The sequence below is a fragment of the Rhinatrema bivittatum genome, chromosome 9 (assembly GCF_901001135.1).
Source record: "Rhinatrema bivittatum chromosome 9, aRhiBiv1.1, whole genome shotgun sequence".
NCBI classification, from domain to species: domain Eukaryota; kingdom Metazoa; phylum Chordata; class Amphibia; order Gymnophiona; family Rhinatrematidae; genus Rhinatrema; species Rhinatrema bivittatum.
This window is the reverse complement of record NC_042623.1, coordinates 80,356,010-80,378,870: the sequence shown is the minus strand read 5'-3', so window position 1 is coordinate 80,378,870 and position 22,861 is coordinate 80,356,010. Positions and strand designations below refer to the sequence as shown.

Below are 22,861 nucleotides of genomic sequence, written 5' to 3'. Positions count from 1 at the left end.
AAGAATTCGAGAAACAGGAGAGCTTTTGAAAAATAAATTCAAAGAGAGGGGGTGTCCGAAGAAAATTATCAACAAAGCCTATAAGAGAGCCAAATTTTCTGACCGAGATCAGCTTTTACACTATCAGGGCAAGAAAGAACAAGGAAGATTGACCTGCATAATACCGCAGAGCAAGACGACGGCGTCCATTATAGCCTCAATACGTAGGCATTGGCCCATATTGTCAATACACAATGTATTTGAAGAACTACCCCTTATAGACACTACAAGAGGCTCAAATGTTAGAGACAGGGTAGTCCATGCAGACATATTAAGGAACATTGAATACGAACCCCAATGGGGACAACACAGAGCTTGTCAACATTGTGACATGTGTGCTACAACGATTGAGGGCACGGACTGGCAGGATCCGATAACAGGATACTGTAATCAAGAGAAGGAGGGATTCTGATTGTACTTCTAAAAATGTTATTTTATCTAATCCAATGTCCCTGTCCAAAAAACTATGTCGGTAGAACTTCAAGAACTATTAGGACTAGGTTGATCGAACATAGATCCAAATTGAAGACCAAAACTTTGGAAGCACCAATAGTTGATCATTGTGTCAAATATGAACATCGGTTTGAACAATTGAGATGGACAATTAGACATGGTGGAGACTAATCCACGAGGCAGAGACCAGAAAAGAAGTTTAAATTATAGCGAACAGCATTGGATTTTTAAGCTTAATACGGTAGTCCCGGGCGGGTTGAATGAGGAGATAGAGTGGGCGACTCTACTTTAAGCCTTCTGTGAACTGAGGCAAATTCTAAGCCAGTAGAGACTGGAAGAAAGACGTCAGACGTACAATTTCCTATTGGCTGAAAGACAATCTGCTGACCAATTTAAAAAGAAAGACTTGGAAGTGAGCCGGTAGAAGAACGCCATCATTCAGAGTTTGGTAACCTGAGAGCGAGGAATGAAGAATAAATGCGTACTCTCCTGACGAAGAAAAGGAGGACTTTTCGAAACATGACCGTGTTCGGTGCATACTAGAGATAAGTTTGTGCGACTTGCAATATTCGATTGGCGTTTGTTATTTGAAAGGAGAAACTTTACTCTGTCAAGTTCATGTGATATTAGATCCGCACATATACCAAACAGCCTTAGGTGGTAGTAAAAGTTTATTTGAGAATGATATAAGATTTAGGTCTTCAGATTAAGCGAATATTCAATTATTTCCAATGAATTGATGAAGAAAACAAAGTTTAATAATAAAGAAGTATTCGGGTTGAACAACGTGCTTACGGATAAAGAAGAAACATCACCCGACAGGAGTGAAAACATCAAAAGAGTGGAAAACATCATAGTTCGATTTTCACAATAAAACAAATATAAAAATAGCAAGGACCAGCAGTGGAAATTGAAATAAAATTTTTCTAATTTTGATGGAGACATTTTTTAGGCGGATTTTGGGACATGGTTAAGAGGATTGATTGATTCACACAATCACCTTTTTAAACATTTAAAAAAAGTTGAATAAAAAAGCGGGTGGGAGGGTGGTAAGTTGATGATTATAATATAACAATTGAAGCAAGGCCGCGGAGGCATGCATCAAAATATATGAAACTTACCCCATCCCATTCCATTGAAAAATTATTCTTTAATAAACTGTTGTTTCACAATACACAATAGGGTGAGATTATTTTAGGGTATAAGAGAGTAGATTTTTTGGTCTCATCTGGGCGGAGATTAATATGAGCAAGTTGTGCAAGACATAAGCAGCAACCTGTGACAATATGTTTTAGTGGCAATCTACAAAACCCCCCATCCTGTTAAGAGGTCTCAGATGCATTCTTTACATATGAGAAAAAGTGGAGCAATTCTGATATTACAATCAAAAAGTGCGAGTGACACCACACATTGAGATAAGTTAGCAAATGTCCACAGATGATACTGAATAGGGGATAAACATGATCAGATGCTGGAAACAAGGAGGGTTTTACTTGTCAACTCTGAGGATATGGTCAAATACCTTCCTCATAATCTGTATTAACCATAACAGGTAGTCTTCTTGGCAAACTGGTAATAGAAATCAATTGGTTATGACGACTAAACACACACGAGTACAGTTGGGACAATCGATCAAGTTTAGTAGGTTAAATAATAGCACTGAAAATCCTTTCCCAAGCTGGTGATTAAATGTTAGTTTGGTGAATCTAAAATCATGTGATTTAATATTCCATTAGACCTCACTTCTAAATCACAGACCTACTTCAATTTTAGTAATGCTATCAAAAACTGAAGAGTATATTTTTGCCAAGATCAAATCATTTTCTGTACACTACTCTGGAAGCCTTGCATTGTATTTTAACTATGCTTCCACATTACATTACAACTAATCTAAAAACACAGGGCTCTATTTTGCTGCCTTATACATGCAATGTAGAAATAATGAGCTAAATTCAAAGTTCTAGTTTTTCCTAGAGTCTGTGATTGAAAGTAGAGAAAAAGGATACCTCATGATTTCCTGGATGTTTAATTCATGGCTCCAGTTCTTTTCAATTCCAGGAACATGGCCCATTCCAACAACACCTACCACAACTGCTGGAATATATTTCCTAGGCTCCGCTACATAAGCAAAAACACACACATACATAAATGTAGATACATCAGACACTATTAGTCATGAAAAGAATACATACATCAAGGAGAACATTCTTGTAAACACTGTCCACTGGACAAACCAAATTTGTTTTTTCTTTGCAATGCCTAACTTGGGGGGTCATTTTGCAAATCGTGATCGGACGTTATTGCATGCGTTAGGGCGTTATCGCGATAACTACCGCTTCGCGAATGTAAAATGTAAATGAAGGACAGGGGAGGAGTTTAGGCGGGGTTTAGTTAAACAAGGGGGCCAGTAGCATTGTGGGTGACAATATTCAGCACATTATTACTGGAAATATCTACCCCTATTTCATTGGCGCTGCAGGGGTGACAGTGTGCAGTGCGCCCACAGCCGAGGTGGGCGAAAACGCCTCACCGCGATGCGGCTGCCTGCTCACTATTGCCCCTGCCCCTTTTTTCCACCCCCCCCACAGGTGATCATTATAGCAAAATGATAAATCTAGGCTTTTATGTGCCAATTTCTCTATGTAACTTTACTCCTCGTTCCTTCCTCAGTCAAAAGCTTTGTGGGCCATGAAATGCGCGCTAGCACCACATACCCCTGTTCCCTTCCATTAACCCATGTTTCAGTTGCCCATGTGACTTCAGGTCCCTCTTGCTAGGCGAGGGCTGTAAGAACCCGCTGGGCTGAACCATTCTGCAGCAGCGATCAACCTTGCTTCCTTAAAGTCTAGTCACATCCCTTCTGCAATATGCACACAGGCTTGCTCCTATACCTCAGTATGTGCTACAGCTAAGCCATGGGCTAGATGTGAGGTAGACCTCAGCAACCTACATCATCTGATTTGTTATATGAAAGCCAACTCCTAAGGCCTCTTTCATCATGCATAAAAAATGGAATCATCCATTCAATCCAAATTCAAGAAAGTGATAAACCAGGCAAAAAAAGGAATATTTTATTCATAAAATTCACCCATAATCCAAGAAACTTATTTAACATGGTTAAGAACCCACCAAAAACAGATGCACAAAATAATATGCTCCCAGAAAGTAGAAGCAATGATATAGCTCACTTCTTTAAGAATAAGACAACTAGTCTAATTGAAAGCATGGATCCCATTGTAAATCAAGAAATAAATATGCAAACCTGAGAAGTAGATACATGGTCAAGTTTTAAAGAAAGCTCAATAGAAGAAATAAAAAAACTGATAATGACGTTAAATCCTGCAATCCATCCTTTAGATACAGATACAATACTGTCGTTAAAAGCGATTGCGAACACTATCACTCCAATTGAGACTGCCATAGTAAATCTCTCATTAAAAGAAGCAATAGTCTCTGAGGTAATAAAAAGTGCTACCATCAAGCCAATTTAAAAAAAGACAGAATCTAGATCCCACCATCTTAAACAATTTTAGACCAATATCTAATCTTCCATTCTTAGCTGTTTTTGAACTACTTTCTCTAAAATTTTAGCTAACAGAGCACCTGGAAAAGAATAAATATTCTTTTCCCAGGCCAATTTGGCTTCAGGAAAAACTTTAGTACAGAAACGTTATTGCTTGCATTATCAGATACGGTACTAAGGGGTTTTGACAGTGGACAAACCAACCTTCTAATATTATTAGATCTCTCGGCAGCCTTTGATACAGTTAACCATACAATACTTCTCAATAGATTACAAGAAATTGAAATATCTGGAACAAACCTGCAATGGTTTAAATCATTTCTGGAGAATCGTTCTTACATAGTCCAAGTTAATAATGTAAAATCTGATAAAATTCCCCTTGATACAGGTGTCCCACAGGGCTCAGCGTTGTCAGCTACTCTGTTTAACGGGTACATGTTACCCTTGTGCCGCCTACTGACTGGATTAGGCTTAATATATTTTATCTACACAGATGACATTCAGATTTTAATCCCAATAAAGGAAACTCTGGAAAAGGCATACAAATTGTCAACCATGTACTTAAATATTATTAAGCAACTGCTTACGCATAGGAGACTGAGCCTAAACATTAATAAGACTGAGATAATTCTACTAGAAAGAAAAATGAGACAGGCCCCCCCCCTCTGGACATTTCATATGATAATGATTAAACCAACAGATCAGGCTAGAGATCTCGGTATAATAATAGATACAGAACTCAATCTAAAAAAGCATATTACAGCTAAAATTAAAGAAGGTTATGGCAAACTAATGATACTGAGGCGGCTAAAGCCACTATTAATGGAGGAGGATTTTAGAACAATACTGCAGCTTTTAATTTTTTTTAAATACTGATTATTGTAATTCCCTGTTATTAGGCCTGCCAGACTCAACAATATGCCCGTCACAAATTTTACAAAACGCTGCAGCTAGGATTTTAACGGGGTCAAAAAAGAGTGATCACATCACACCCATATTGCAAAAACTTCACTGGTTACCCGCAAGATATCGCATACAGTATAAACTACTCTGAATTTTACACAAAATAATCTATGGAGAACAAACGGATTGGTTAAACATGGCAATTAGATTACACAAACCCCAGAGAAACTTGAGATCAGCCAATACAGGAATGCTAACAATACCTTCAGTTAAATCAGCCCATCTTAGTCAAGTAAGAGAGAGATGTATCTCCCTCGCTGGCCCAAAACTATGGAACGAGATGCCTGTTGAGTTAAGGACCCAAGCAGAAAGAAAATCATTCAAAAAGAATTTGAAAACCTTGCTTTTCGGAACCGCATTTGGAAGAAATGACTAAGAGCTATTTTATACTATTTTAAGTATTTTTACATAACATGAGGCACTTAATTTTTAACAACTGAGTGGGAGAAATCTATAGCATTTTAATTATTTTAATTTGTTTTTATGATTGTATTTTATTTTGTTTTATTTGCCTATTGTATATTTTGTTTTTTATTTACCATATTTTAGGATTAATTGCTCTTTATCTATTGTTATGTTTTATACATGGAAACAGTTGTGATGGCCAGTCTGAACGACGGTATATAAGAGCTTAATAAATACATTAAATAAATAAAACTTAAAAATGCAATAGATTATAATGTTGCACAAAAATATCCAGACAAGTTTTCCATTCCTAACCATAAGTTCATCAGCCTACAAAGAAAACCTACAATAATGCCTGTTAATAGGCTTAGACTTTAGCAAATGACCAAGATTTCCTGAAACTGCAAGATACATCTGGACTCTTTAGAACTGATTTTCTGATTTAAATGTTAGTATTTACTTTCTGAAGCACGAGGTAGTTCTGTCTGCTTGGCGGCTTGCTTCAGCATGTACGTTAAGTAAACATCTCTCTCAGAGACTATCGTTCGATGAAGATCAGGAAATTCTCCAATCATTTCTGCCATCATCTGTTCCAGGAGGTCCTTCTGTTTACATTTCTCTACATCATCCTTACTGAAAGAGAGCAACACATTCAGTGCCTGCACAGAGTTCAACATAAATATAAAAGAACCCCTTGATCATCAGTTAAATCTTCCATGCAGTACCGGAAGTAATCTGCTTACATTCCAGACTGTACTAATGAGAAAATAAGTTCATTAGCAAGAAAAGCTGTGCTTGGAATGCAAATTATCTAGCCTGAACATCAAATTCATCAGGGGTGGCAGGCACCCTATGATGCTTCAAGTTACTGGAAGGTGAATTTTCAAAGGTGCTCTGCCTATTATAGTAGCACGAATGCACATATACGCTATTTTATAAATCTTGAGCGTAGGCATGTATTTTCAGTTTTGTTCATACATTTTACTAGGGAAAAGATAGGCGGTGTAGGGGCATTCCAAGGGTGAGTGAAGACGTATGTACAGTAGTTGCTATTTTGTAAGATATATACATATATACATTACTGAAATTATTTGAACACTTTCAAACCTGTTTGCAGTTTTTGGGTGGGAGTTGTGGGTGAACTGGTGGGGTTTCAGGGTAAGGTGCTAGAGGGTCTAGCTGAACTGGCCAAGGTAACTGCAAACTGGCAATTCCACGTCTACTCATAAGTATTTTCAAAAAACAGTATATGTGAATACTTTATAAATATCTGCTTCTGCGTTCAGTTCTGGGCATTTATTCATGCAGTGTCATGATTATTTTGCAGGTAAAATATACATGTATATGGTTATAAAATCTGTGAAGCTTGCGTTTTCTTGCACTGGAAGTATTCGCACATAACTATCAGAGTAGAAATCCAAAGCAGTCTCTGCGTGTTCGCTTATGCACACAAATACTGTATCACAATTAGATTTGAAACTTGGAATCTGAGTAAAGAAGAATCCCAGAGGTATGAAATATTTTCACTGTAAACACAGAAAATTCATTTCTACTTCAAAACTATGATGAGATCCTTCTGCAAACCTTTTAGCCTCTCTTGTGATGCAGCAGCAAATGTATGCAAATTGAAGCTACAGGATTGTCTGATCCGGCTGAGCTCCATTAACACTGTAACCAAATGAAGTTGTAGGAGGGGGGCAAGGGCTCTAAGAAAAAAATACCAGCCAGTACAAGACTACCTTGGGCAAGAAAGATGGAACAATACAAAGCTGTAATGCTCCAGAAGTTATCCAGAGGAACAGATCCTGACACGACAATACCTGTAGCTCGGAGATGCGATGTGCCATGCATGTAGCTACCAGGAACACCGCTTTCAAGGTTAATAAATGCAAGGAAAGACTGTGCAGTGAATACTAGATTAAAATTCCGCAAGGGAACTGGCCACCATAGGGGTGGCCAGAGGTGCTTCACCCCTTTCAGAAAACGGGCCACGTCCGGATGAGCTGCAGGCAGGTTCATTTCACCTCGCCCCTAAAAACAGGAGAGAGCGCCGCTATCTAGACCTTCAAGAGTTAAGAGTCAAGCCTTTATTCAAGCCGTCCTGCAAAAATTACAGAATTAGTGGGATTTTGACCATCCGAGGGGAAACAGTATTCCTCGCACCAGGCCTCAAATACTCTCCAGACCTGCACATACGCTAGGGACGTAGAGAACTTCCATACACGCGGAGTAAGGGGCAATCCCTTCCCTCTCAAGGGCCAAACTGTAAGACAGAATCAAGTTGTATCCTCAAAAAGGACTGAGCCCTGCTGTAATAGGTCCCTCTGTGTGTGTGTGTGTGTGGGGGGGAGGTACAAAGGGATCTCCACCAGGAGTCTCTGCATGTCCGCATAACATGGACACCTGGGCCAATCTAGAGTTACTAGGAGGACTAATCCTCTGTGGCGTTCGATTCTGCGAATGATCCTCCCACCAGGGGCCATGGAGGAAAGGCGTATAGCAACTCCTCTTCCAGCCAGGTCTGAATGAGAGCGTCGATCCCCAGGAACCATTGATCTCTTCTGGAACTGAAGAATTGGGGAACCTTTGCACTGTGAGATGGGCCAGCAGGTTGATGGACAGGAGACCCCTACAGTCTATCATCAGCTAAAAGGCTTTGGACGACAACGCCCACTCTCCTGGATCCAGACTCTCCCTGCTTAAAAATTCTGCTCTGGCGTTGTCTTTTCTTGTGGGAGGCTGAGATAATCTGTAGATGTATTTCTGCCCATTCCATAAGGAGATCCATCTCCTGTGACACTTGCTGGCTTTTGGTTCCACCCTGGCGGTTTATGTAGGCTACATGGACCGCTTGACTTTGGAGTATGTGGCTGGACTGTAGGCACACCAATCTGACTACTCGGGCTTCTAGGTGGTTTATGTTCCAGAGGGCCTCTTCCTTGGTCCAACATCCCTAGGCCGTCAGTTCCTGACAGTGAGCTTCCCAGCCTAGAGGCTCATGTCTGTCATGAGAACCAGCCAGCTCAGAGAGGATAGGAGTACACCCCTGCCCAGATGAGCATACTTCCACTGGTAAGTGGAGGCATGTTGAATAGACTTGAGACTACACGTTCCAATGTGACAGCAGAGAGTGTTGAAGTGGTCGCATGCGGGCCCTTGCCCAAGGCACTACTTCCAGAGTTGCCGCTATCAAACAGAGAACTTTAAGATAGCTCCACACCGTCGGGTGTATCATGCTCATCAACCGAAGCACTTGGGACATTCGCTTCCTTATCCACGTGGTCAGAAGGAAGACCTTGCCCTACTTAGTGTCGAATTGGACTCCCAGATATTCCAAGGACTGGGAGGGTTTGAGACTGATTTTGTCCAGGTTTATGACCCAACAGAGTTCCTGAAGCAAAGATGTCACCCTGTTGGCCACCCAGAGATTCTCTTCCATGGACTTTGCCTGTATCAACCAGTCGGCCAAGTACGGGTGCACCGGGATTCCCTCTTTTCTCAATGCTGCTATGACCACCATGATCTTGGAAAATGTCCTGGGGGCGGTGGCCAGGCCAAAGGGCAGTGCCCAAAACTGATAATGGCGACCCAGTACCGCAAAGCATAGGAAACTATGTTCTTCATGGATTGGAATCTGTAGGTAGGCCTCGGATAGGTCCAGGGAGGTTAAGAACTCTCCTGATTGTACAGCCATTATCACAGAGTGTAGGGTTTCCATGCAGAAATGAATCACTCGTAGATGTCGATTGAGATTCTTGAGGTCTAGGATGGGGCAAAAGGAACCTTCCTTCTTGGGTTCAGTGAAATAGATGAAATAACTCCATGTATTTTCCTGGGGCACAGATATTGGGATTATAGCCCTCATCTTGAGGAGCCTTAACAGGGTAGTCTCCACTGCCTGCTTCTTGTGCTGGGAGTGGCAAGGGCATATCATGAATATGTGCCAAGGAGTCCTGCGAAATTCCAGTGCATATCCTTCTCATATGACCTCCAATACCCATTTGTCTGAAGTGATCTCAACCCCTTATCTCCTCGTTCCAAGGGTGGGTTGACAAAATTTCATATGGGGGGGGGGGGGGGGGGGGTTCGGGATGAACCTGAATCCGAGCCTGCCCCTCTCTTGGGCTGTCAGCTCCAAAAAGGACAGAGACCTCTGAAATGTTGAGTTTCTGTAGGGGCGAAAGTGTGGGAGCCTGTGGCTAGACCCCTCATAGGCAAGGGAAGCTGTAACTGCTCTCTCATCTTCTGGTAACCGGGGACCCAGAGATTCACTGGCCAGCTTTTCCAATTTGCTTCTGAAGAGGAGTGATCCTTTAAAGGGCATCTCTGTGAGATTTGCCTTGGAGGTTGTGCCTGCTGATCAATTCCGCAGCCATCACTGTCTTCTGGCAGCCACCACTGAGGCCACGCCTCTGGCCAAGGTACAGTCTAGGTCTGAGCCAGTGTCAGCTAAAAAGGTGGCAGAGGGTTCCATAACCACTCTGGAATAAGTCCCCAAGTCATCCACCTCCTGAGAGAGGAGCAGGCATGAATGAGCTACCAGGGCACAACAAGAAGCAATCTGTAAAGTCATTGCTATTGCGTCAAAGGCCTGTTTAAGAATGGACTCCACCCGTCTATTGTGCACATCCTATAAGGCTGCTTCTCCCTCCACTGGGATAGTAGTTTGCTTAGAGAGGGCACAGACCAGTGCATCCACTTCAGGGAAATACAAATATTCTCTCGCTGCTGGATCCAGTGGGTATAGAGCTTCTAACCCTCGTCCACCTTTAAAACTTGCTTCTGGGGCATCACATTCCAGATCAGTCAATTCCTGGATGGCTTCCAGTACTGGAAATTAGCAAGAAGTTTTCCATAGGGAAATCAGAATGGTATTCCTTCTTTGGTTCCATCATAGAGTCTGCCCCAGGAACTCCCATCATTTTCAGGGTCTGGGAAACCAGGGCCGGAAATTCATCTCTATGGAAAAGCGTAACGTGGTCCAATATGGTTCTAAACCAGGGGGAATTTCCCCATCTTCCAAGGAATCTGTATCCTCCTCTTCATCCGTGCTGTCCAGGACCCTGGCAGGGATACTCTTGGTGAGGCGAGGCATGCCTTGAGGTCTGCCGATAGGACTGGGAGAGGGAGGGCTTACCAACTGAGGTTCCATCCGGACAGGGGCAAGTGAGGTAGCAGACTGCATCTGTACAAAGGCTTTGAAAAAATTCTACCCAAGAAAAGGCAGCCGGGTCCATGCCTAGCCCAGAAGGTACTGGGGTAGCTGCCACCGAATTTCCCTCTCCCATGGATGATCCAGACCCGGAGTACTTCCAGTTAAAGCTCTAGCTGACCCATCCTCTGAATGGGAGGAGCCGGGTTTAGCAAAGTCCAGGGAGGCCAACTCTCCCTGGGCTTCCTCACAGTGCTGACATAAGCAAGAATCCAAGTCAGACTATGCAGCCCTAATATGACAAGCAGCACAGACAGAAAGGCACTTATGTTTTTTTGCTGCTGTGCCATCTGTGACAATAACTGCGTTTTCAGTCGGCTTATACTTAAAATTTTATGCATACAGAATTTGGGCACCTACATGGGCTGCCCAGCTTTACTTGTATTCTGCACTTAGTAAGTTGTGCATGTATGTATGTGCTTGACGTAATGTGCACAGCGAGTACACAAAGCCAACACAAACTGCACATTCCACACTCTATGAAGGGCAATACAGCATGCACAAAGGCACGCAAGATGGTGCTGCCGCAGCCTACCAAGCCTAAAGCAGGGCCCTAGCCCATCGGGAAGCCGCTCAACCCACTCGGAAGCCCACTTCCCCTTAGCCCAACGGGATTGGGACCATCGTCGGTATGGCGCGCCGAGCAAGAAGAGCTGAGGAAGTTTTACTGAAACCCCTCCAAAGCGGAAGGTAAATCCTTTTTTTTTTTTTAAACTTACCTGGGCTCAGCGCTTACTGGCTGAATACAGAAAGACTGTCTCTAGCTGCAGAGGGAGAGGGCTTTGGAGTCACCACCGTGCTCGGCTTCCTGCACCCGCAGCCTTTCAGCTGCTTAAGCAGCAAAGTCCACGCTGGGAACCAGCTACTGGACCAAGGCACATCTCTGAGGGTTCTCGGAAATCACCTCCTGGGGAAGGACCTTTAGGTATCAACGCAGGAGAGCGGGGCTCAATTTTTTTCTCCAATTTAAAAAGTAGACTTTCTTCCTCCAAACAAAATACAGCAATCTCCATAGGGAGAAGTGCATCCACCATCTGCTGGAGACGAAGAAATATTGAAGGGCTGAGGTCACTGCAGAGCAGTATCTAGGGTGAAATCACCTTTGAAACCTGACTCTGCCTCCATCCAGGGGAGCATAACCCATTACTCCTGAATCCATCTGGCTACACGCAAGGAAATTATAAATGAACTATCATTATGTGTGTAAGAAAACATAAGTATATTTCTGTGCATGTCCCAATTTAAAAACAAACAAACTTCTATTTCATACTTCTTCAGTCTCCTATTTACTTTGCATGGTTTTGCTGCTGCACCACAGAGGAAAATTAAATTGATGCCATAGTAGATGCAGAGTATCTCTTGCATCACTTTGTATCTTTGCCATAGAACCAGGTCTGTAAATTAATGGCCATTATTTCCCAATCCTGGCCCGGGTCCCTTTTATTTAAAGTACCACACCTAAAGCATCAGAGGGATCCCAGCACCATCAGTCTCTCTATTCACTGCCCATCCAGAAGCAAGAAAAAGCCTGGGCAAACAAACCATCAAATTTTCATACCTGATAGGGTCAGATAAAAAGCAGAGGCCCCAAGCCAATTTGACTTTTTGCCAAAAAGAAAGTGCAGCAATTGCTCTCTTAAACGTGACAGGGATGGGTCTGTCTCCAAGGTGAAACTTACAGAAAGGCACTTTACAAGCCTGCAACAGAAGAGGGATTTGTTATTGCCATATCAGGAGCGGCAACAGTACAATTTACAGACAGTGATTGTAAAGCAGATACCAGCACACATTTATCTATCACATTTCTAGCTACATTCCTGGCTCCAAAAGAGGTCACCCAAAGCAGTCAACCTCCTGCACAATACTCTTGTTTGGATGACTGTTTATGTACAATAGACCACAAGAAGGTAAAATTATATGCAGAATTCAAATTGTTTTATGTGACAGGTAAAGAAGTTCCTTCTGCAGAGCAGACTTCTACCCCCAAAACATTATAGAAAACTCCTGGAGCAATGCATTCCACAGTCAGCATACCGGGAAATATTGAGGACAATATTCAAAGCCCATTCAGCATTATCTAGCTGTATAAGAGGGACTTATGCGGCTAAGTAGTGGCTGCTGAATGTGCGCCCATGTTCAGAGGCTGCTGCTAGCCATAAAAAGTTCCTTAAACAGCTAAAAGGTTAGCTGCATAAGTTGTGGACAGGCAGTAGGCAGAGCAAGTTAGCCGTACAACTTACGCGGCTAACCGCCAATATTTGGACATAGCCGCACAAGTTGTACGGCTAAGCAAGATATAGAGGGCTAAACTTAGCCGGTTAGACATACGACTAAGTGCTCAGCCGTGCCGCTGAATATACATCGGAACTTAGCAGGACAGGTTCTAACCGGCTAAGTTACTTAATCGTCCAGTTTTGAATACTGACCTCACTGAGCATCTAGGAGCTTATCAGACTCACTTTTAAATGTGTCCCAGTGTGGCTAGAACTGTTCTGCAGCATCTCATTTCAGCAGAAAGAAATCTCTTTCTTGAATTACATTTTAATTTTTAATCTCAGTGGAACCCCTCCTCCAACAATGCTTGATAAAGCCCTATGATAGTGGCTCCTAGAGTATGGTCCTCCGTATGTTGTGATAGTCCCAGATTTACTGACTAGCCTGAGAGAGGAAGCATACCACTGCCACCATTGATGTGTGTCTGATGGGACACAGAGGTTTGATTAGATCTTACTTGCTAATTGCCTTTCCTTGAGTCCTAACAACCAGTCCAGACAAGTGGGATTTATCCCCCCCTACCAGCAGATGGAGGCAGAGATCAAAATATTTTGATTTGATCTTCCCTGCTCCACCAGGCTATAGAGAGAGGGACCTGTCAGTAGTCTCTTTGCCCAAGCTAAAGAACAGCAGCTTCTCCTGGAACCTGACAAAAAATATTGCAAATAAGAGTCATATTAGATCCCTAATTGGGGAATGAATAGTAATGAGCATAATCTCTGTTCACCTTGCTTGGATCACATCTTGCTTGTGGCCTTTTGGTAAAAGGCAAAAAGGAAAGGAAGAGAGTCCTTCATTTGATTCTTATTCTCTATGGCAGGGGTTGGCAACTTATGGCACACATGCCACTGCAGTTTTACTGGCACACGGCAGCTGAGTTGCAGGCTATCACGCTGAGACTCCTTCCCTCTCTCACACATAACCACAGCGGCACACTGCTGATGTGCCTGAGGGATTCTCAACCCTTCGGGCTGAAGAAAGAAACTATTGCAGCACAGAAGAGGTCAGAGACCCTCAAAATAAAAATATTGGTGACCGTAATCCCTTTTCATTCATGCAAAAGCATTGGTGGCAGCAGGACAGCTACCCCCACTCTGGATTTTTTTTTTCTTTAACTCACCCACCACTACACTAAAACAGGAGGAGAACGTGGCCTTGCAGCTGCTTCCTCCCCTATGGGGTCCCTGTGTCGCACTTTGAATGTGGTTTCTAAGAGTGCCAATCAGACCCTGGCAGGGGAGGATGGAGGAAGCGCCTGAGCAGCTGCAAGGCCATGTTCTCCTCCTCCTGTTTTAGGATGGTGACAGGTGAGTGCATGAATCAGGGATGGCCATGGGGGGGGGGGGGGGGGGGGAGGAAAGAATGAATGGACCAGGGAGGGAGTGAATGAACTGGGTATTGAAATAGGGGGCCCCTTGGCATCTCTATTAATCTCAAGCCCACTTCATCCCACATGTGATCAATGTGCTCCTCACCAGAACCATCCAGCGCCTGCCATTGGGCACGCGAGCTTGACTGCATGTGTGGGGAGAGAGAGAGAGCGCGCATATGTGTGATTGCATGTGGAAGAGAAAAGGTGTGTGGGTATCCTATCCCACCCCTTTTAATTTTTTATATTCTCAGTGACTGGAAATCAAAAAGTTCCCATGTATGGCAAAGCAGGTTTTTCTTTTTATCATTATACGTTTTAATTATTGGGTGTTATTTGAAGTGTCTGCTATTTTGAAATATTTTATTAGTGTTTGGAAAATAAAAAAAAAAAAAAATGTGTATGAGTAATTATTGGATGTTCATCAGCAATGTTGGCATAGTTTTACTATTATAATTGATGTTTTATATTTCTTAATTTTGTTATTTTGTGTTTTCTGAGGCTTGTTGCAGTTTCTAATTCAGTTTTTATCTGCATGCTTCCGTATATACTTTTCAATATTCTCTTCATTCTGTATTTGGTGAGGTTCTGCATGTGTGACTGAAATGAAATAATTCTGCTACCTAGCATGTAATTTCTGTGTAGGGATCTATAGTAGCCTTGCCTGTTCTGTTTTCCTAATAGGGGGTGTTATTGGCAAGAAGGTGGGGGAAGGAGTGAGATTTTTCTCTGGTCTTTTTTATAATTTTGTTTTTATGTGAAGAATTTGTTTCAAACATTTTATCATAACTCAAAAAATTATTTTAACAATCATTTTCAATAACAAACCATAGTATAAAAAATAGTGACAAACAGCAACAATCATCTGTATCTATCAGTTCCCACCCTCCCCCCAACAAGCAGAGATTGCTGAGCATGTCCAGTTCATAATGGTAGAATGCAAAATGCAAATAGACATTCGCAGTTGAAGCAATTCACATCGAAGCAGACCTCATCCTGTCCACACTGTAATCACTGACCTCTAATCATCCACTGTTGGCATTTCAGACACTTTTCTGCTCAAACTTTCCCTTTCAAATGCTCTGGTAAAGCTTTCACAAAAAAAGAGTCCCAAATTTGCCAAAATAGCATGCATTTCCTGAAGACCCCCCAACTCCACCGATTTCCTTGTTAACAAAAATAAATCTAGTATTGCAACTCTCCATCCTGTGACATTGGGCCTGTGCAATCCAACCATTTAAATAGAATGAATTTAAGAGCCACAGTACACCACTTAATCAAAAGCCATTTTTGAGAGATTTTTAAGTTGTTGTTGTGGACGTCCCATATGTCTCAAAATACAAAACACTGTTGTCCAAAGAAAGATAGCAAGGAAGAGAAGTGAAAAACTAAACTTCTGCCAGAATATATGTATCATCTCACAATCCCATAGGCAGTGTATTAATGTCGCTGCAGGCTGAAAACACTTAAGACACTTATCTGAGGGTGTCATCTTCACCTTGTAAGCCTGGAATGGCCAAAATATTATTTGATGCAAGATGTTAAATGGATCTCCCTATATATTACAGCATTAACTGCTTTACTAATGAGAGTACCACAAGCATGCATATCATCATTTCACATCAGCAGCCCATATATCTGCCAAGGTTGGTAATCTAGAATAGTCAGAATTATCATGCAAAAATGTATACAAATAGAACTTCAACTGATATATAAATATATATATTTTTTTTTTTTAAAAGCTGCATCAGGCGGTAGAAGGGTCCATTGAATAAACCTCAAGTACCAAGCTTCTTGATATTGTCAATATAACTTCTGAGTTGCATGGATGCAAAATATTCTTTATCAGTGAGATGTAAATGCTTGCAACTATAAGGTCAAAAGATTTATATCCCCAACGAGTATATTAATAAATGATTGAATTGTTACAATCCCCAAGGCTTTTAGCTTCTGGAAACAGATTCATATTTCCCAAGGGAAAATCTGGATTTCTCAAAGGTAAAAGAAGCGACCTTTCCCAATCCAACCCTAAGATTCCTGGTGAATCTCCACTCTTTTTACATAGTACTCACAATTAATTGTGATATGTATCGGCAATGGATTTATTCTTAGCATGAATAACCTAATGCTTACTATATGGCTCAACATGTTCCCTCCAGGCCTGAGATTTCACTTTGAGAACCATCCATAAGCCAGTCTTTAAATATTTGTACGCTGCAGGCTACATTATAGAAATGCAAGTTTGAAAACCCAATGCCCCCAATCCCCCCCATATCCTTGGCATCATTAGACACTTCATGTTTAACCTTGCTCTGTTCATCCTTCATATAAAAGCAGAGCACAGCCTTTGCATCAACTGAATATCCTTTTTCAGAAGCATAAGTGGGACCAACTGCATTATATACAGAAACTTTGGGATCAGAATCATTTTAATCAGTGCCACCCTATCCATTAAAGACAATGAAAAATGCATCCAACTCCAATTTCTTCCTACATTCCTGAATAGGCTGAATGTTAAAAATTATACCATCCTTTTGGATTTTTATGAACTTTGACCCCCAAATATCGTATAGTTTCCCCTGCCCATAGTAATGGGAATTCTGGCCAATTATCTTTTAGATTCCCCATTATGTCCATTGTTTCTGATTTCGTCAAATTTAATTTTAAAACCGAGAAACTCCCAAACACTGTTATAATTTCCGAAATCAATGGAAGAGTGGTCCAGGCATGAGTCACTGTCATCAGCATATCGGCAGTGAATAGGATCATTTTGATCTCCCACTGCCTATTCCTTTTATGGGCTGATTTTGCTTCATCTTCAAAGTAAGGGGTTCTCTAAAGTACCTCTACCCAACTCAAAACTTCCAGATGTAATACCATTAATACATATCTGAGCTTTTGGGTTGCTATACAATAACCTTATCGCTTTATAAATATCCCCAAAAAGCCAAATTCCACCAATACAAATTGTCCCTGTTGAATGCTTTCTCTGCATTGAAACTTCACTGGATCTTTCAAATGACAGTAGGTACATTATTGCCAACAATAATCTTATGTTTATTGAAGTTTTTCTTCCATGAAGAAAGCCAGTTTGTTCTGGGGAAATCAATTTTGGCATAATCATTTTAAGCCTATTAGCAATAATTTTTGCATATTTTTTACATCTTGATTCAATGAGATAGGCCTACAAGATCCTGGATTTGCAGGATCTTTACCAGGTTTAGGCAGAACCACTATGGATGCTAACTTCATGGTTTCCAGCATTGATTCATTAGTAATCATAAATCTGAATAACTGTTAGCAAGATTGTTCTAGAATTCTGCAGTAACTTATAAAACAGGGCTGAAAGCCCATCTGGAGCAAGATATTTGAACAGCTTTCTTATTAAAGCAACTTTGTGCTCAGAAATTAATCTATTAAGGCTCTCTAGCTTATCCTCATTCACCTTAGGAAGATGGACATCCTCCAAAAATCTCCTGTTGCGTTCATCATCTGTAAATTCTTTAGTATACAATTTTTGGTAAAATTACTTAAAATACTTGACCAATCCCTTCACTAGAAGTAATCCAAGCCCCCTTCATATTGTTAAGACAACAAACAAGTCAACTGCCTTTGACTTCTCCTCATATTTGTAAACATATGACCTGAACGATAGCCATAATGAAATAATTTCTGCTTAAATAAAAAAACCGACCCCTTACACACCCTTTGGTGTAGGAAATCATTCCACAACTTGTTTCCCTAAACCTAACTTTCCATTCTTAAGACTGCACATGATTAATCTGATTTTTAAAATACTGCAAACATTTCTTTAAATCTAAAAATATCTTTATTCCATTTCCTCCACTGGGACACAGCATAGCTTATCTCTCCACACATTACCGCTTTCGCAGTCTCCCAGAAGAGGATCGAATCATTTTTAATGTTGAGCATTTCCTCTTCAAATACATTCCATCTTGATTTCAAGAACAACCTAAAGTTGGAATCCTTACCCAACCAATGTGGTATCTGCCAGTTCACTGGAGCATTAGCTCTATTTTGATTCCCAAATATGCATGTTACTAAGCAATGGTCTGATCTCACTAGATTCCCTATGTCTGCCTTGTCAGCATAATGGAATAACTCCTCAGATTAAAAGATAACACTGGTCTTCCTTTGAAAAAAAGTTTTCTGATGACCTAATTATTTTTGCTGATTTTACCCAAATGAAAGGTGCTAATTCCAAATATGAAGTAAAAAAATATGCAAATGTTTTCACAAATGAGAAATGTTTGATTAAAGATTATAAAGTCAAATATCAAGGGTAATAAGTTCTGAAGAAGCGATAGCACGTAATATATTTGTTTCATGCAAAAAATGAGTGTCGTCTAACCAAGAGAGCAATAGTTATGTAAATTTTCATTGTTAGGGAGAAATTTTCTCTTTTGGATGCTCTGGAATAGTTATGATCAGGGTTGTCATGTTGTAAACACCAGCAGTAGTCTGCCATCATGTTTGTGTTCCATCTGACTTGATATCTATGTTCCATGGTCTTGATGGATTATGGCCTAATAGACCGTTGCCCCCAGTCGCCTTCCTCCTCTGCTTTTTCTTGCTGTCCTGGATTTTGCATAGCTGCTGGAGGCAGAGAAATACTTATGCCTTCCCTGCTGCACCAGGTTATACAGTGAAGATGTCAAGTCAAAAATATTTGCCCTCTGCTTTCATGTACTGATAGGGGGATAAATCCCCACTTGTCTGGACTGACCTACAGAACTATGAGGAAGAAAGAATTCTTGAAATGTAGTCAAATGCCAAAGGGATCCTTGGTTTAAAAAAAAAAAGTTTAGGAATCACTATACTATATAAAAGAGAATCATATCCCTCCATTTTGTTTTTATTCTTTTTTGTTAAAAGAAGGGTTTCAGTTGAGACAGTTTCCTTCATATTCTAACATAGTGTTCCCAATCAGTGTGCTACGGCACATTGGTGTGCCTTCAGACCTGATCAGGCGTGCTGCAGAAAAGTCCACCACTGCCTGATGCTCAAACCCAGCCCAGCACATGGGTTCTACTCTCAGCAACCTCACAGCATGGCTCTTAAATGTGTAGCAACTCCTTTCTCAGAACATGTGTAAATCATACATGTCTTTTCTTTCTAGTTTATAGCATGAGCATTGGAGTCTGCTATTAATGGTCAGCATTTGGGGCATGAGTACCTGGGTTCTGCTTTGTGCACTACAACATTACACAGATCATCTCCTCCACGCCTCATTTTTTCAATCCTTCCTGCCTCTGCTTTATCCCCAGGCTGAGTGAGACGGGAGAATATACATCAAGCACTGCAATGAGACTCACTGAGTGCTGGGAGCAGCACAGCAAAAGACAATCCAGCAGCCGCATGTAGCAGTCAAGGTAACAGAGTCAGCTGCCTGCCTCACACCAACTTCTCCGTTCTCCTGTGCCTGTATATAAAAGGGAACTGGTCCATTTTGATGGGTTCTTGTGCATCTTCTCCACTCTTCCTTTGTTTTAAAGTTTGAAAGAGATACTGATGGAGCTTCCTTCGCTCTTCTTTTGGCCATGAGTCTTCTCCATGTCCACACTGCCTGCTCTGTACAGGGTGGCGTGCCACACATTTTTATTAAAGTAGATGTGCTTTGGGCAACATTGGTCTAAAGGTCTTTGTGATTATTTGCAAATTTAAATCTGATCCATGTCACCTGATCAGAGGCAGCAAGGATGCCAGATGTGGGAACAGAAGCTGCAGAATGAGGAGATTGCCTCATGAGTCTTATAACAGGTGGTATACACTCAGGCCGATACAGAAAAAACCAGCAAGCGCCCCGCTCTCCCGATGCGCACACAGACCACTCTCCTGGGCGTGCAATTCAGGAGGGTGGCCTATGCAAATTAGGGCCCGCGGTAAAAGGAGGCGCTAGGGACACTAGCGCGTCCCTAGCGCCTCCTTTTTGACAGGAGCAGTGGCTGTCAGAGGGTTTGACAACCGACACTCAATTTTGCCGGCGTCTGTTCTCAAACCCACTGACAGCCACGGGTTCGGAAAACGGACGCCGGCATAATTGAGTGTCCGTCTTCCGACCGCGAGCCATAGGCCGATTTTAAATTTATTTTTTTTTTAAACTTTTGGGGACTCAGACTTAATATCGCTATGATATTAAGTTGGAGGGTGTACAGAAAGCAGTTTTTTCTACTTTGCCGTACACTTTCCCGGCACGGGCAGGCGTTACTTTCTGTATCGTGCGGGAATAACTAATAGGGGCCATCAACATGCATTTGCATGTTTGCGGTGCTATTAGTTTCGGGGGGGGGGGGGGGGAGAGGGGGGGGGGGGGGAGGGGGGGGGGGGGGGTTGGATTGTGCCTTTTCAACTCGCCTTTACCCCTTACTGTAAAAGGGGTAAAGCTAGCACGTCGAAAACGTGCGTCGAAACCTGGGCTAACAGTGCACTCCACCTGGAGTGCACTGTTAGCCCAGGCCTATACAGTACAGTGCGCTCCACCGGAGCGCACTGTACTGTATAGGCCTGATTATCTCCTAGCATGTGACAAAACATCTCACTTTCATGGATTAGCCACTGTACCCAATGTTTCATGCTTCAGCCTGACCAGAGGCACCCCATATCAAACAAATACAATCAGCTGTTTGAGTTTTTACTTGGAAACAAAGATGCAAATCCTTTGGCCTTAGACTGACAACAAAATAAATTCTTTCCATTCATACCTTCCTTAAATGCCTCCCTGAATTCCCCTCCTGGGGCCCATACCCAGCTGCTCCGTGATGTGAGCCGAAACCTTCAACAGAAGAATCTGCATCAGTCCCAGACATGACTCCATTCTAGGAAGAAAGCGAGATGACCATTACAAAGGAAAATGTAACCTGTAGAGATAGCTAAGGAGCTCTGGGAGACACTATCATTAAATAAAATCCTGCATGACAAGCAAAAGAAATGAAAATCAGTCTAGTTGGAACAGTAATGCACTCAAAAAGTGTAATTAGCAGCCCATGTGATAGCAACATTAAATTAGATTTTAAGGGCTTTCACATTCTTGGGATTTTCTATGATCTATATTCACCTCATGCACTTCATTAGCAAAGTCATCAACTCTTTTAAAAGCAACATATATTTAGTAGAACAGAAGACCAGCTATAACCAAGCAGCACAGCCATAAAGCAAAGCCTTCAAAACTTCAACCTTCAGTGTTTAACACCAGACGTGAGTCACATTTTGATTCAAGATGAGTGCAAGAGCTATCACAGTGGTGGCCATTGTTTTCCTCGTCTCTGAAATCTACAGAGATCATTATACTTCTCTCAATGTAGCCTCATCTTAATCAAAACATTCCATGTACTTGGTATTGAATACTCAGGGAGGGATATAAAGACACTAGGATCAGCAATTCAGATACCATTTCAATTTAATATGGTAGATACAAATATAGACCAACCAACTTAGTTATAAAGAAGTCATGAATGGGTTGGCTCCACGGCTCAGGCCATAGCATTGTGTACGGTACATGGGGGATGCAAATTTAGATCCCCACATCCATTAGGGCTATGGAGGGAGTGTACTCGGGCATGAGGAGGGAAGGAAGGAAGGTGGCTGCAGCTAGGGTCGCAACACAGTCTTCGTCTTGAAGGTGTCTTCCCTCCAGCCCTCAGAGTCAACCAGATTCCCTGAGCTGCCCTGGCATGCCATCCAGCGAGGAGGATGGGGTAGCAAAGAAGTCAGTCATACCAAAAAAGGATACATTTTGGAAAGAAATGAATAGGTAGAGCTCCACTGGCCTTACAGAGCTTAAGTTGTTAATAAACACTTTTTTAGCTGGAGTTGATAATGTTTGGAAAATGTTGTCATCACCTTGTTTAGTATGGGGAAAGGGGAAAAAAAAGTTATTCAGCTGATCCTTGTTTCAGTTGGAAAGATGTGCAAGGTTTAGGTACCTTCTCCTTAACTCATGGAGGGTGGGGGCAGGATAAACAAGTCTCCAAAAGGTTTAGACAAAGAAAATTTAATTTTGTTAAACTTATTAGGCATAAAAAAAAAAAAGATTTTGGTTTACTCTAATGTGGATCAGCTTGCAATATTGTATGCATAAAAGCATATTTTTATGGTGCAGATTAAAGCAAAAAAAGACAGTATTGTACTACAATTTTTTTTAACACAAATTTTAGTTTGCATTATAGATAAAACTAAGGAGCTAAATGAATTAGATGAATCCATTTCTAAGAAAAATCTCTTGCTTTTAAAACTCTCTCGTCAATATTTGTATACAATGCTGCCTGATCAGACCTTAGCTGTAACGATGTGGTAGAAGCCCACATGTGCCAGGAGGATAATCTATGCAAAGAGGCAGCTCCTCAGCAGGAGAAACCAGGCTGCTGGGCTTGCATCTGGTATTGAAGGGCATGTAATCACAAGTTTCCTGGAACAGCTAAGGTGCTGCATGCCCATGCCCCAAATACATTATTCTAGACTTGTTCATGTTAAACCCTACCCACTGTAAAACCAGTGGGACCAGAAGTGTATTTATGACGTGATGTGACAGAATGGTGGCATCTATCGTTCACACTAATATTCATAAGTACTACTATTTCCATATATAATCACAAACCATAGAAAG

General features: G+C 41.7%; 1 protein-coding gene across 1 annotated transcript in view; it reads right to left on the bottom strand.

The window, feature by feature from the left end:
• TRABD (TraB domain containing) overlaps positions 1–22,861 on the bottom strand; it is a 60,407-nt gene that overhangs the window by 7,986 nt on the left and 29,560 nt on the right. Inside the window, 7 exon segments of the mRNA XM_029615817.1 lie at positions 2,499–2,610; positions 5,844–6,016; positions 12,154–12,283; positions 15,288–15,296; positions 20,961–20,997; positions 20,999–21,058; positions 21,060–21,074. Of these exon segments, the coding sequence (XP_029471677.1) occupies positions 2,499–2,610; positions 5,844–6,016; positions 12,154–12,283; positions 15,288–15,296; positions 20,961–20,997; positions 20,999–21,058; positions 21,060–21,074 (536 nt within the window).